The sequence below is a fragment of the Lactuca serriola genome, chromosome 9 (genome assembly GCF_051521515.1).
Source record: "Lactuca serriola cultivar US96UC23 chromosome 9, Lser_US96UC23_V15, whole genome shotgun sequence".
Taxonomy (NCBI): domain Eukaryota; kingdom Viridiplantae; phylum Streptophyta; class Magnoliopsida; order Asterales; family Asteraceae; genus Lactuca; species Lactuca serriola.
The window spans coordinates 81,868,687-81,883,984 of NC_136416.1; the positions used below are offsets into that span (position 1 = coordinate 81,868,687).

General features: G+C 35.2%; 2 protein-coding genes across 2 annotated transcripts; one reads left to right on the forward strand and one right to left on the reverse strand.

The window, feature by feature from the left end:
- Positions 1–2,225: 2,225 nt before the first annotated feature.
- LOC145073258 (transcription factor MYB4-like) lies at positions 2,226–4,872 on the forward strand. Its single transcript, XM_079019813.1, has 3 exons — positions 2,226–2,445; positions 2,712–2,841; positions 3,018–4,872. Exons 1-3 carry the CDS (start codon positions 2,313–2,315, stop codon positions 3,340–3,342), a joined length of 588 nt encoding a protein of 195 aa, XP_078875939.1. The 5' UTR covers positions 2,226–2,312; the 3' UTR covers positions 3,343–4,872.
- LOC145073257 (beta-fructofuranosidase, soluble isoenzyme I-like) lies at positions 3,591–7,832 on the reverse strand. Its single transcript, XM_079019812.1, has 7 exons — positions 7,438–7,832; positions 7,258–7,266; positions 5,132–6,000; positions 4,707–4,871; positions 4,279–4,514; positions 4,108–4,195; positions 3,591–3,899 (listed from the first exon to the last, which is right to left on the reverse strand). Exons 1-7 carry the CDS (start codon positions 7,781–7,783, stop codon positions 3,702–3,704), a joined length of 1,911 nt encoding a protein of 636 aa, XP_078875938.1. The 5' UTR covers positions 7,784–7,832; the 3' UTR covers positions 3,591–3,701.
- Positions 7,833–15,298: the final 7,466 nt, after the last annotated feature.

A 15,298-nucleotide genomic window follows, 5' to 3' on the forward strand; every position in this document is an offset into this window, starting at 1 on the left:
ACCATTATGTAATTTAAAGAAATATTGATTGCTAAAGCTATTACTGAGACCTCAAAGAATAATCTCAAAGGTAATATCACTACGTCGACTCTTAAGCTCTACTACCGGGCTGACATGTAAAAAATAATACGAAATGGTTTGCCCAATATATAATATAACTATGATGTTAACATATAAAAAAAAAAATGAAAACCATAGGGACTAAAACCGAAACACTTGCCAAATTTAAGGTCGGAAAAGTTAGAAACATTTCTTTTGAACCGGGAATAGAAAATTTGGATAACCACAACAACTTTTCTGTAATTTAATATATATTTTTTTTATTATTTAACCAATATCTAAGTAAAACATATACTACGTCTAGCATTAGAAAAGAAACCCTTTGCGATTATTTTATAATGAAAAGGATGATTACTTTCATTATTGACCAGAAACGCACACCAAAATCGAGTCAAAAGTTGCGGTTGCCATGGACCAAAGTGAACAAGCAAATGCCAAAAGAGGGTCATTCATTCCCTTGCTTGCCTACCGGCAATAAGGGATCTACTTTTACTTTTAAGCTTGGTGAATAACAAAAAGAAATGCTACTTGTTAATAAAAACATCAAGTGAGTAGTTGCCTTTTGGGAAATACAATTTCTTATAAAAAGAATCAATCCAAATTTAGATAAATGCTACATAATAATTATCATGACATTTTTTAATTGTTGTTGGTCCATAAGTCTTCTTCATTTATATTGTTAATAAACATTTTATGTATCTTATCCTTAATAAGATGTTCTCATCAAACCACAAATAAAAACACAAGTTTACATTCCACAACATAAACGATTCTTTTGAATTGAAATTATCGTGGATTTAGTGATTAATTAAGAGAAAAACCAAAGAACCGATTTAGTGGGAAATGGAGAACCAAAAATCAGACTGAATGCCTCGGTTCCAGTTTGGTTCTACAAGTGTGTGATCCTTATGAATATGTTCGGTTCGGGAACCAACACAAGAACCGGGAACCAATTTAATGCCAGACCGAATACACCGGTTCTAGTTTTTTTTGGTCCAGTCCAATTCCACTGGGTCAAATACTCATCCATAATATGTATGCAATAAAAATTACAAATATATATGGTAACTTTAAAAGACTTCTCATATATCGGTTATTAGAGTATATACATACTATCTATATAGATATTTAGGAAGTATATATATGATAATTAGAGTATATACATACTATCTATATAGATATTTAGGAAGTATATATGATATCATGTATGTAAATGAAAATCCATGTCAATTTTAACATGTGCTAAATTGGAAATAGAGGATCACATTACAAAAATAATTCCATAAATAATTCTTATCGTGGACAGCCTCCCTAATAAATAATTTTTTTTGTCACATGTTACATTCTTATTTATTTATTTACATGTAATTTTGTGGTTATTTTATTTTAATTTTTATTACACATATCATTTTATGGTTTTTTTTATTTTATTAAATTCCAGATAGTATTTAAATGCTATAATAAATACATATCAATTTCATTAATAAACTTTCCTTATAATTTCAAAATTACTAAATTAAAGAATCATTAATTTTTTTTATTTATCTATCTAAATTATTTGTTTAAATTTAAAAAGAAAAAAACACTTTAATTTTTATAATTCAATATTTTTTTTTCATTTTTTCTTATAAATTCAAATTTCTCAAATGTTTAGAATTTTATATTTAGTTTTTTTTTTAAATAAACTCAGATAATATATAGGTCTCACACCCAATATCTAAATATCTAAATAGAAAAATAACGGAAGATGGAGATGCAAGCTAAACAATCTTATATAAATACTAACAGTTTACAATTTATTTTGGAGTTAGCTAAATAAACATCTCATTTTATCATTTAGACACCTATATAGCTTTTAAGGTATTTTTATTATCACCCAATGATAGTTTAAGTTAACATGCTTCCACTCAACAAACTTCAAGAACTAAAGTTTTCTTTGTAATTAAGTTTTGTACTTAAACATATATTCTAATTTCTATATTCATAGGGATCTAGAAGTTGGTAAAGGATAGGCGAGACATGTTCCCAAAAAACAAGGGTTGAAACTGTCGATCTAAAAAAGTAAAGGGGGACTATATGAGTTTATAACGCAAATGCGGTAGTTAGACTGTAAATGTCCTATTAAAATAATGGATGTTGATTGCTAACTAACCTTTAGACTTTGGACTCATCACCATGGCAGCTGAGGAGAGAGAAACAGTGTCAGAGAGAGAGAAACAGAAGAGAGTCAAAGAGAGATCTGAAGAACAACAATGGTGAGAGCACCTTGCGTTGACAAAAATGGTATCAAGAAAGGAGCTTGGAGCGAAGAAGAAGATAACCAATTACGAGCTTACGTTCAACGTTATGGCCATTGGAATTGGCGTGAACTTCCCAAATATGCAGGTACCATCGGTTTTTCATCCATTCCTGGTCTTCATATCCGTTTGAATTTCACCCAATTGCACTTCTTTTGAATTGCGTCTTTCTTCTCAATTGCGAACTGTATATTTCGAGGAAAATGGGGAGAAATTTCGTTTGTGGATTCAATCTGATATTATCGTTTCTGTTCCTCATTTTATCTTTTGTCAATAGCGAAATTCACAAGCTTTTAATCGCTAGTTCGAGATAATCATTAAATTTCTGTTTGATTTCTTTAAAAAAAAAACTAGGGTTAGCTAGATGTGGCAAGAGTTGTAGATTGCGTTGGATGAATTATCTTCGACCAACTGTGAAACGTGGAAATTTTAGTAAAGAAGAAGAAGATCTCATCGACAAGTATCATAGAGAAATGGGAAACAAGTATGTGATCCAATCTCATTTTCATCTTTTCGAATTGGAGGAATCTGTTCAATGTTTATAACTTTTTCGCTTCTAAAATCAGTTTTCTATGAGATAATCATAAATGGCTAAACATAATCCATCATTTATGCATTGTTTTGGCTATGCTTATATAAATTTCTTTGATTGTTTTCCAGGTGGTCAGCCATAGCTGCAAAATTACCAGGAAGAAGTGATAACGAGATCAAAAACCATTGGCACACACACCTGAAAAAACGCACTTCTAAACACAATCAAGATTTCTCCAAAAAAGAAGAAGAAAGTTCTTCAATTGAACAGATTATGCAATTTACAGGTCAACCTCCAAGCTTTATTTCCAATGAGTCAATAGCATCTCACAGATTATCAAACGAGTCATTGGTATCCGAAAGACTTTTTGATGACACATCATCACATTCTTCACGTATAGAGAATCGATTACTGATAGATTTAAATCAAGAATATGTTTTAGAGGAGGAATGAAGATAAGGGTATCAAGTGGAAAGCTGATATGACAAAAGTAACTGTTTCAAAAGAGGTAAAGTCTTTAATCCCGAATGAAAGGATTGAAAACTTTTTAACTGTTGTTTGTTGTAAATTAAACAACAATTTCCTCAACTTCCATATCAATTTGTTATTTCTTTCTTTCTTTATAAAATCTGTCTTAATTTATTAGTTATATGACCTACCAATAACTTTAATCATGATTTTGAGTTTTGGGGTGTTACAACTTACAAAAACATGAATGAGTGGGATTTGTAACTTATAAGCTTATACCTACTACAACAGGCAAATGAAATGACCAAAATGCCCCTAGTGAAACACAATGAGTAAAACTGAACCTATTTAAAGAGGGAAAAAGGGTTTAATTGTGCCCCACCCATCTTCCAAATCTTGAGAGATGCCTTAACATTGATGCCAGTTGCATTGTTGAACAAGAATACTTTGGCTGATTCATAGATTGCCTTTGTAGGATACACTCTTGATGTTATCACTGTTCTTCCTTCTTGTGCAAAGCTTTCTACTATTGAATGATCCACCTGCATCGAGGGCAAATTTGTAAAACAGTCATTTTATTACAAACCAACACAAAAAAAAAAGTTACAAGAACCTCAAATAGAATTTTTTGGGACTAAAGTTGCAAGAGAAAACTTTTTGGGCCAAAATTTTAAAAAAAATCAACTCGGGGACCAAAAATGTAATTTATGGTTATCTTTTATAAACCCTAGTTTTAGAGAAGTCACATACCAATAACCTCATGTTGTAGTTTTCACCATGAAGGACAGGAACACTACTTCCATACACCATTTTGCCCACATCTAAAAGCTTTGATGATCTACATCAAAATTAAATTCCATAAATTGTTTAGCAAACTAAATAAGGGCAAAAATGGAAAAGGCAAAAGAAGATAATAGTAACCTTGATTCATCAGCACAAAAATAAGTTCTCGAGGTGCCATCAATGTTTTTTGCAATATAGAAATACACTGGAGTTTGCTCGGTTAGTGATGCATCGGCTAGGACCACGAGCCCAAACGGTCCCAAAACACCCCTTGCGGCTGAACCATCACTTGTGGTGCAGTTGAACAAAACATCGGCTTCTAGGGTTGCACCCAACATCGCACTGTCTACCTCGAATGAGGCAGTTATGTCCAACTATAATATTTGTCAAATAAATTATCAGTCCATATCACTGTTAACTACATAAAAAAAAGTTATTCTTCCATTAACTCTGAGCTGTACATTTGGCCTACACTGTAAACTAGTTATACAGTGGCCCACTGACTGGTGTTTTCAAGGAGGCCAATCCACAGGGGATAGATAAAATGAAAATGGTTGGTACAATACCTGTGTGGCGGAACCTATATCAAGTGGTATGAGTGATCCAGCCTGCAACTCCACGTCTTTAAATTCGTTGTGCTTTTTAGATCTCAAAGTTTCAACTTCCTCAACCGGCCATTGAATCAAATTTCTTTGTGTCTTAGTGTCCAATACCACGGATCTTGGAATGTTCTGTAAATAAATTTTAAAAAGAAATAATCGCATCTCTTTTAAAAAATTTATAAAATTATACTTTTTAATTATATATTTACTTTAATGGATAATTAATAATTAACGGATTTTAATAGCATCTCATTATCATATCATCCATATAAAGTGACAAAAGTGTCACGTTGTCTAGATGTTGAAATGTACCATGATCGTATTTATTTAATTGTTTGGAGAGTGTAAATATTATTAAAATGTTTATAATTAATTAATTGTTTATATACCAAAATATTTGCCCATCCTTTAATAAGGTCATCTTTTTGAGGATCCGTTTCACCAACATATCCCCAAAGAACCCGTCTCTTCTTACTCGGGTCATAAAACGTCTTCGAAGCATAAAACTTCCCATAATCATATCTCAACCCGATACCCACATCCATTTCCGGATCATCCGGGTACCATTTATCCTTCACCGGGTCATACGACCCGATCGCATACCAATCATGTCTATCTTCATCTCCACTCTGCTTCAACACATACTTAACACCACCCGAACCCGACCCATGATCCGACATATCCAACCCATTCGTATCAGTAGTGGATACCGGGTAAAGATCCACACACTCCCACATACCCGTACCCGGAACCGAATGCAAAACATCATCCAACAACTCAAAGTGTGTAAAATTGGTGGTGTGGTAGACGAGAGCACACCCGATCGTATCATTATGTTTCGATCCCATCACCATTCGGTACTTGCCGTCGGGTCCGATCCAGAGAGTGGAAGGGTCCCGGAAATCTTTGAGGCCGACGCCGGGAGGGGGGAAGAGGATGGGGTTGCCGGAGTATTTGATCCAATCGAGGAGGAGGGGATCGGAGGAGTTGAGGGGGTATGCGAGACATTGAAGCTGGGAGAGATCGAAGGCGTTGCCACTGTAGAGCATGATGATTTGGCCGTCGGGGAGGATGGTGGCGGAGCCGGTCATGACGCCTTGGATGTCGTACCAGTGATCGGGAACCATGGCGAGAGGGAGGTGGAACCAGTTGATTAGGTCTTTGGAGACGGCGTGGCCCCATGTGATGTTGCCCCAAATGGCGGAATCCGGGTTGTACTGGTAGAATAAATGGTACCAACCCATGTGGTATAATGGACCTGAAAATTCAAAACCCAATGAATCCAAATATTACCCCAAATTATATAAAAAATTGACATTTTTAACTTTAAGAATCATATTCTTGTTATTTCTGATTTTTTAATAATATATTTACATCCTTGTTTATATATATATATATATATATATATATATATATATATATATATATATATATATATATATATATATATATATATATATATATATATATATTAGATTAAGGGACAAATGTAAGAAAATTATTATTATTTATTATAGGTATATTAATTTTATGCCTATGAAAATATTCTTTTTATTGGATAGTCTATGGTTTACTTCAATAATACGTCTATAATTGGTTGTTTTATTTTGATGTTGAGGTTTTGAAATAATGAGAAGATTTTAATAGTCGAATATTTTAATATAGGATTTTCTTGTTGAATATGGGTTTTGTATGTATTGAGATTATATGAGGGTTTTCAAGCAAAATGTGAGAATACAAATGCCAAAAGTATAATAATCATGTTATTTAAGTTAATTATATAGTGTCATGTGACACTTCGATACAATATTCTAATAATGTGATTATTGTGTAACTATTCATGCATGAAGTACATATATTAATTAAAAAAATATTAATATTCGAAACACATGAATAAATAATTTTTTTAATACGAATCAACGAAATCATATTTGAAATATTAAACCTCTGATCGCTTTTCCCTAGTCAATACGTAGGTCAATGAAAGAGTCAAAAAAGTCTTAACGAAAACTACTTTACCAAACTTTTTATTAATTAATTAAAAATTTAATAAAACCTAAAATTATCTAATATTTCATGTCCTAAAAAAATGCAACACTTAGTTTTTTTTTTTTTTTTGATAAAATTTCTCTAATAGTTGCAACCTTTATTTAAATTTTTAAATTTCAAATCTAGTTAGTTTGGTAGATGTTATATCATAAGATACAAACCTTAAATTTGACCTAACAAGAGACATATTCAAGAGGTAATGACCAAATTATAGACTTCCAAAGACTTCCAAATATGATATCAAATAGTTTAAATTCGACCATATTTTATCAAACATTTTATCAAAGGCAACTTATTCTTTTATTAATTGTTTTACATGATATTTATAACATCTATTTTAATGCACACATTTTTTTTACTTTTGTATATTTTTCACAAGTATTTTAAATATTTAACAATTGATAACTTTTTTTTACTAATGCACATGCCAAATGAAATGATAATAAGTCATTAAATGAATACGTACCATCAGGGTCTGAAGAGAAGATCAGCAAAATCCATCAAAAATACGCCAAAACCCAACATAAACAAATACAAAACATACATTAGTAAATCATCATTTCCAAATTTCAAAACAAATTAAATAAAAAATTATAATGTTATTTAATTATTTATATCAACAACGTAACCATTAAAGGATACATACCGCTGATGAAATTCTTATCGGGTTGAAAATGGTAAGCAGATCGTTGCCATTCTATGCTATCATCACCACCAACCATCTTCTCCGGCCACCCCACCCCTCTTGACGACGGTTTCACCTCAATTCCCGGCGATGCTGACGTGGTTGTGGCGGTAGTGGACTGCCGGCCACCTTTTGGTCTTTGTAATTGGTTGTACATTACAGCAACCATAGATGAAAGGACTAGCATGGAGACAAAAAAACCGGCGAGGACCTTAACGATGGGAGATCCATCCGCCGGAGATCCGGTGGAATATTGCCGGCGTTCTAGGTCGTCCCGATCAATGAGAGGGGTGGTGGAAGAATCCATGGTGGAGTGATGAGTGATGACACTTCTTGACACACTGTGTAAACCTCAAGAATGTCTGTATGGTTTTATAGGATCTTGACAACTTAGCTTAGGGTTTGGTGGTATTAGTGGGCCCAAAGACATATATAAATTCGAAAAAGAATTCGTTCTTTTTTTTTTCTTAAATTATTATGTAAAGTATTATGTTTAGCAAGAACAACCTTTATTTGCATCGAAAGCCAATCATGTTAGCTTGTTTATGAAAGCTTAAAGAAAGCAATTATAGTTAAATTAAACTACATAAATGGTCCTTGTGATTCTAACATCTTCTAATCTAATCTTGAACTAAACTAATATTTTCAGTGAGACTTGAACTTTCAATTTTTTGAAAGATAAACTCATTTTCCAACTTCTGATATGATACTGACATGTTATAAGTCTTTGATTTTTTTTTTCTCTTTGTCTCAACTTTATGGCTATGCTTTGTTATAACAATGTTCCGTGTTTGTTAAATTTCACCATTAAACGCATATAAAATGACCATATTACACCCGTTTTATTATTTCAGTATTACAAGAAAAATACATCAATGGTATGGGGTATTTTGTTGTTCGTTTTTCTCCCTTGTGATTGTGAAGATGGTGACTTTAAGTAAGATGGTGGCTTCTACAAATTAAAGCTACAATCCTGAAATTAAGGAAAAGATGTAGTTCGTTCCATTGCTCAAATATGTGAAAAGGATGACATAATCATTTAAGAGAGTTAGAGGAATGGGCCATTTCTGTAATCTATTCTTATAGTTATATACGTAATCTAAAAAGATGTTTTAATGAGTTTAAAACATTAGGTATTTGAAAATTTGTTCTCATTTAAAATGCTTATAATATATATGTTATTTATGTTTCTACATTTATAATTGACATTTGAACCTACTAGCAAGAAACTCGCGTAATGCAGCGGACGAAAAATTGTTTAATTTAAGTGAACATTTCGTTTTTGACTGTTAGGGTTTAAAATTAAAAATATATTTATGTTTTGAACTAAAAATAAATTTGATGTAAATGACAGTAATTTGGTCATAGGTGGAGCTTCAAATACTATAAGAGTTGCGCACAAAACAGTTGTGAATACTAATTTAATTGTATATAATATACATAAAAAAGAGTTGTTAATATTGATTTAATTTCATACACATTAAATTATAAAATAGTAATTCAATTTATACACAAAGGGCGTGTTTGGCAAAAACTAACTGGTAGTGGGTAGCGTTTTGATAAACGCTACGTTAAGTAACTTTTTGTCACACCCCCGAACCAAGACGGCGGAAACATTTGAGGCGGATGACGTCATTGTATAGTATCACAACAACCGAATATGAATGAACTATAGCAACCAACAACATATATTGAGATAACACACTTACATTGTTTACATATTGTATCTGTTCATGAAATTACACAAAAATGACATAAAGTATGAAATTTCAAAATGCAACGAATACGGTTCTTAGGTATTTGCTTACTGCTTTCCTGAGAATACAAGTCATTTGAAAATCGTCAACATTGAATATTGGTGAGTTCATAAGCATATTTGTATGAAAATGCTTGTAATATCTTTGTCTATAATAATTTGTAAGATTCTAGAAAATCCGATATTTTCTGTGAAAAATGGTTTGTAAGTCTCATTCTAAAACTGTGAATAATTACATGTATGTCCTTTGTTTTCTTTTGTTTGTAATTGAAAAGAGTGTGTGTTCCTAGAAAACCTCATATTTTCTGTTGTATGAAAAATTGTACTCTTAAAACCCTAAGACTGGAGTGGTGATAATAATGTACAAAAAAAGTGAAGCGTAGTTTTGTATTCTATACAACTAGTGAAGTGTATATTCTTCGTAAATCCAAAATAGAGTTATTAATCCCTACGTGAGTCATTATAACCATGCTTAATTTGACTGATATGCCTGTCATGACGTTCTTCAGGCGTCGATTTCGGTAAAATATTTGTCACCCTAGACTGGCCTCGTCTAGCTGTAGCGAACAACTCAGGTGTGGGGGTGTCAACTCTTTATAGATTTATACACAATTACCTCGCTCTCCCTCCAGGTGACTCTGGTTATAACTACAGGACTTACGGTGTACGCTAGGTAGGTACGGTGAAGGAAAGTCTCACAAGGGCCTTAACAGATTTATGTGAACTTTGAGTTCCTTTTTCGGATAAGGAAATAATTTTTCTATTGAAAACTTGTGACAAATGTTTTATGACATGCGGTTGGTAGGTTTCATATTATTCAGATTATGACACGCGTTTTACAACTTTATGACATACAATGTATTTCTCATACTTTAAAATCATTATGATAAACAAGTCGTGATAGGCAAATTTTTCTGTCATAACTTCTGCTGTGTATATTATTTCTGTTAGATTAATTATAACACTTTTTGCAAATAATCCTTAATTAACATGTCATATAGCATAATTTCTCAAGTTTTAAGCCATCCAAAAATAGTGACAACATAGTTAAGAATATTTTACTAATAAAATTAATATTAACAAAATATCTAGTTTTTGTAGTTTGTTTAACACACAAAAATTGATTTGATGGTTTTGCAACTCAAAATATTCTATTTTGTTGTGACTCTAACATGTCACCTTTTCTACAAAACACATAAAATAACTTTAAAATTTATTTTATTCAAATATTTGTGTAGGTATAAGTGTTAAAAATATATGTCCCAAAAGTTAACATGTTTGAGCACAACACTCATATTTTGCCATTTTTGAATGTACAACCAATATCCACAAATGTTCATGCAATATATATGTAATCAAGCAAATTACTCACGATTTTTATGGAGAAACATTAGATAAATCCTTTTTGCACAAGTACCAGTTCTATTTTCAACACACAACTAAGATGCATGCTACTACCCAAAGGTTAAACATATAACACATCCGTACATGCAATTATCCAATGGTTAAACGAGATTTGACTTGTATCCCCCCTCTCCCCCCCCCCCCCCAAAAAAAAAGTATGAAAAACACGAAAATAGTGGGGTATGAAGCTCACCTTGAAGATTTCGAGTGGTAGAAGAAAAAGAAAGAAGTTGTTGAGCCTTGACTTGTGTATCTTGGAGGTTACTCGAAATAGTGGTGCTCTAAGAAGCTACACACGAAATGGTGTGTGTAAACATGGAGTTTTAGTTTGAAGTGATGCAAAAATACTTTAAGTTTACAAGATCACTTACCACGTTTTTATGAGTTTTTGAAGGAGGTCCCTTGAAGATGGCACATAAACACGAATTTTTGAGAGAGGATTTGGAGGGTTCTTGAGAGTAAAATGGTGTGAAAAATGATTTTGGTGATGGTATTGGGGGGAGGGGGGTAGGATCGGCCAATGTATAAGAGAGGAGGGGGAGAAGATGGTTGACTTTTTGATGGGAAGTTTGCATGGGAGTATGTTGGTTAATGGCCTTGTTGTATGTTGAACAAAAATGAGGTGGAAACCCATTTTCCCATTCCGTTTTCCTTTTTTTTGTTCAATCCTAACCGAACCCTATAGGATTTTCGGTCCTCAAGGCTTTTAAATGGGTTTTCGGTTTTAGGGTGGCCAAAAACACCCTAATTCCATAAAGAGTTTGCGGTTTTTGATGTGTGTATGGGTCTTTTGGGTTTTATTTGATCCAATAAAATGGTTTTCGGCCTAATGGAAGGCCCAAAAGAAGTTTCCGGCCCAATAAGGCCCAAGGAATAGTTTTCGGCCCAATAGGGCCCAAGAAAGAGTTTTTGGCCCAATAGGGTGTTGGGCCGAGAATTCTTGGACCAACGCCCAAAATTGATTGGGCTTAGCTATTGGATCGATTTTTGGGCCTGCATGAGGCTATTTCAACTTGAATCACAATGTATGCATGTATGAATTTAAATAACATTGTAGTTTGAATTTTATTAATAAGATGCAACAAGGTTACATAGAGGAGTTTGTTGTGAACAAGCTTCACATCTTAAACCCTAAATTGCTAGTTGTGACATCATCCCCTTGTTAGAGCAAATTTCGTCCCAAAATTCGTTCGAGAGTAGCCCTTAAGAACTAGAGAATAGATTGGGGTACTTTTGCATCATCTGGCCTTCGCGCTCCCAGGTGAATTCCGGTCCTCTTTTGGAGCTCCATCGAACTTTCACAATGGGAATGCGGCTTTGTTTCGTTCGTTTCACTTCTCTATCCATAATTTCAACTGGTTCCTTGACGAAATGGAGATCTTCATCCACCTTAATTTCGTCAAGTGGGACAATAAGAGTTTCTTCAGATAGGCGTTTCTTCAAGTTTGACACATAAAAGACCGGGTGTACGTGGTTGAGCTCTGGCGGTAGCTGCAACTTGTAAGCCACCGGACCGATCCTGACAAGGATCTCGAATGGTCCGATGTATCTTGATTCAACTTTCCCCGCTTTCCAAAGTGTATCATCCCTTTCCAGGGAGATACCTTTAGCAATATGCAATCGTCGACTTGAAATTCCAGAGGCTTTCGTCGTTTGTCAGTGTAGCTCTTTTGTCGGTCTCGGGATGCCTTGAGTCGTTCCCTATTCTGAACAATCTTCTCAGTTATTTCCCGGATAATTTCAGGACCTGTGAGAGTGCTGTTGGGTACCAGTCCCTTTTCCAGTTGTGTGTCTCCTACCTCCGCCCAACAGAGATGTGATTGACACTTTCGTCCATAAAGGGCCTCAAAGGGAGCGAGTTTGATGCTTGTATGATAGCTATTGTTCTACGAGAATTCAGTCAGTGGTAAGTGGGCATCCCATTCCTTGCCAAAGTCTATCACATAGATCCTTAGCATATCCTCCGAAGTTTGGATGGTCCTCTCACTGTGCCCATCTGTCTGGGGATGGTAGGTGGTGCTCATATCGAGCTGGGTTCCCAATGACCTTTGTAGCGACTGCCAAAACCGAGAGGTAAACCTACTATCTCTGTCTGAGATAATAGATATTGGCACACCATGTAATCTCACAACCTCCTTTATGTATATCCGTGCCAGCTTTTCCATTTTATACGTTTACTTTATTGGCAGGAAATGGGCGGAGTTGGTCAACCGATCGACAATTACCCAGATGGCATCCAATCCGTCTGCCGTCTTGGGCAATTTGGTTATAAAATCTATTGTGATTCGCTCCCATTTCCACTCAGGTATCCCCGGGTTTTGTAGGAGACCCAAGGGCTTTTGATACTCTACCTTAACCTTTGCGCAAGTCGGACACTTGCCTACGTAGGTAGCAATTTCATCTTTCATATTCGGCCACCAATATTGTTGTTTGAGATCCAAATACATTTTTTTGGAACCCGGATGGACGGAGTACTTTGTCATGTGTGCTTCATTCATGACCACGTCCCTGAACCCACCAAAATTTGGGGTCCTGATTCGGTCCATGAGGTAGTAGGCTCCATCCTCTTTGATCGTAAAATTCTTGTCCATCCCACACAAGGCTTCGTTTGCGATGTTTTCCGCCTTCAAGGCTTCCAGTTGAGCCTCCTTAATTTGTGAAGACTAGTGAGAATGGATGGTCATCGTTAGTGTTCTCACTCGGCGACCCGAGTATTCTTTTCTGCTTAGGGCATCGGCCACCACATTGGCCTTGCCCGGGTGGTACCGGATCTCACATTTATAGTTGTTTAGCAGCTCAACGGCTCAACCCATCGCCGTTGTCTCAATGTTTAGCTCTTTTGGGTTCAAGATATGTTGGAGGCTTTTGTGGTATGTGAAAACGGTGCACTTCATCCTGTAGAGGTAGTGCCTCCAAATATTTAGTGCGAAGACCACAACTCCCAACTCAAGATCGTGAGTGGAATAGTTGCTGAAAATAGCTCCGCGTAGTGCTCTTTCATCTCCTCCTCAGGTTCCCAAGTCCACTCTAAGCCTTTCTAGTGCCACCATTGCACCTTCACCAGGTTCACTACCTTGTTTCTTAGGGCCTTAGTATTCTTTTCGAGGATCGCAGCTGGCCTCTCGATGTAATTCAGGTGCTCATCCACATGAATATCCTGCAATGGCACCACTCTGAAATCATCGACCAAACACTTCTACAGTTGAGAGACGTGAAATTTTTTGTGAATGTGAGTGAGCTCCTCGGGCAGCTCCAAATGATATGCTACCCTACCCACCCGGTTGATAACCCTGATAGGACCAATGTAACTAGGACCCAACTTACCTCAGTTTTTGAACTGGATGACACCTTTCTAAGGTGAGACCTTCAAGAGTAGCATGTCCTTAACATGAAAAGCTAAATCTGACTTCTCGTGATAGCTGTTGTTGTAAGAAAACTTGGCCAATGGGAGATACGTATCCCAGCTACAACCAAAATCTTGTACATATGCCCTCAACATATCTTCCAACATCTGAATAGTCCACTCACTCTACCCATCAGTCTATGGATGAAAGGTTGTATTGAAGTGTAGTTGCATACCCAACTCCTCATTAAATCTCTTCTAGGATCGGGAAGTGAACCGAACATCCCAATTAGAAACTAGAAAGATTGGGACACCACGTCGTGCCACCACCTCATGGATATATACATCTGTTAATTTCCCTGCATACATGCTCTCCTGGATAGGAAAGTAATATCTACTCTTTGTGAATCGATCCATGATGATCCAAATTGAATCTACTCCTCACACAGTCCGCGGTAGCTTTGTGATAAAATCCACCGTTATCTCTTCCTATTTCCAAACGAGAACACCCAACGGCTCCATCTTGCCGTGAGGTCGCTGATGCTCGACCTTGACTTTCCTGCAACTCAAGCACCTCTCTGTTGGGTTATGAGCATTCTAACGCTCCTAAGTGTACATGCAACCCTAAATACCTTGGATCTATGTTTTCTCTATTATACATGCAAATATGAACTTCCAATGTATTATCCTAATCTAGCATACAAAACAATGAATATAACAAGATAGAATACATACCTCTTGATGTAGAAAGTCTTCATGAAGCTTGAGTGCCTAGTGCCCTAAGTGTGACACCTCAAATGGTTCACACAACATCATATGCACTTGGAAGACTTAGAGAGAAACACCACACTTCTAAAATCGGCTAGCCCTTTCTCTATTCACCCATAGTGGCCGATTTTGCCAAAGAATATGATCTTATATAGTTGTTACAATTAGGGTAAACCCTAATTGTCATGGCTTTCCATTTCCTTGGATCCATGGGTTCAAATACACCATGGAGCATCATATGGGTTTTAGCCCAACTTGATAATCCATGGAGCATTAGCCCACTATACAAGTATGGATGATTTACACAATCAATCCATATGTTTAATTAGTCTTCTTTTGATCACTTAATTAACTCTAGATTAATTCTTGATCAATACTAATCAAATAATCTTATTAATATATTATAACTTATAATATATTAACAAACCTTAAGTGTTATTTCTCTCATTATAGTCTATCCAAATGCATGATGCCATGCAACCCAAATGGATCATGTCGGGTCGGGTCAAGTCTTACCAGTTATAGTTATGGACTTAGACATTAATCCAACA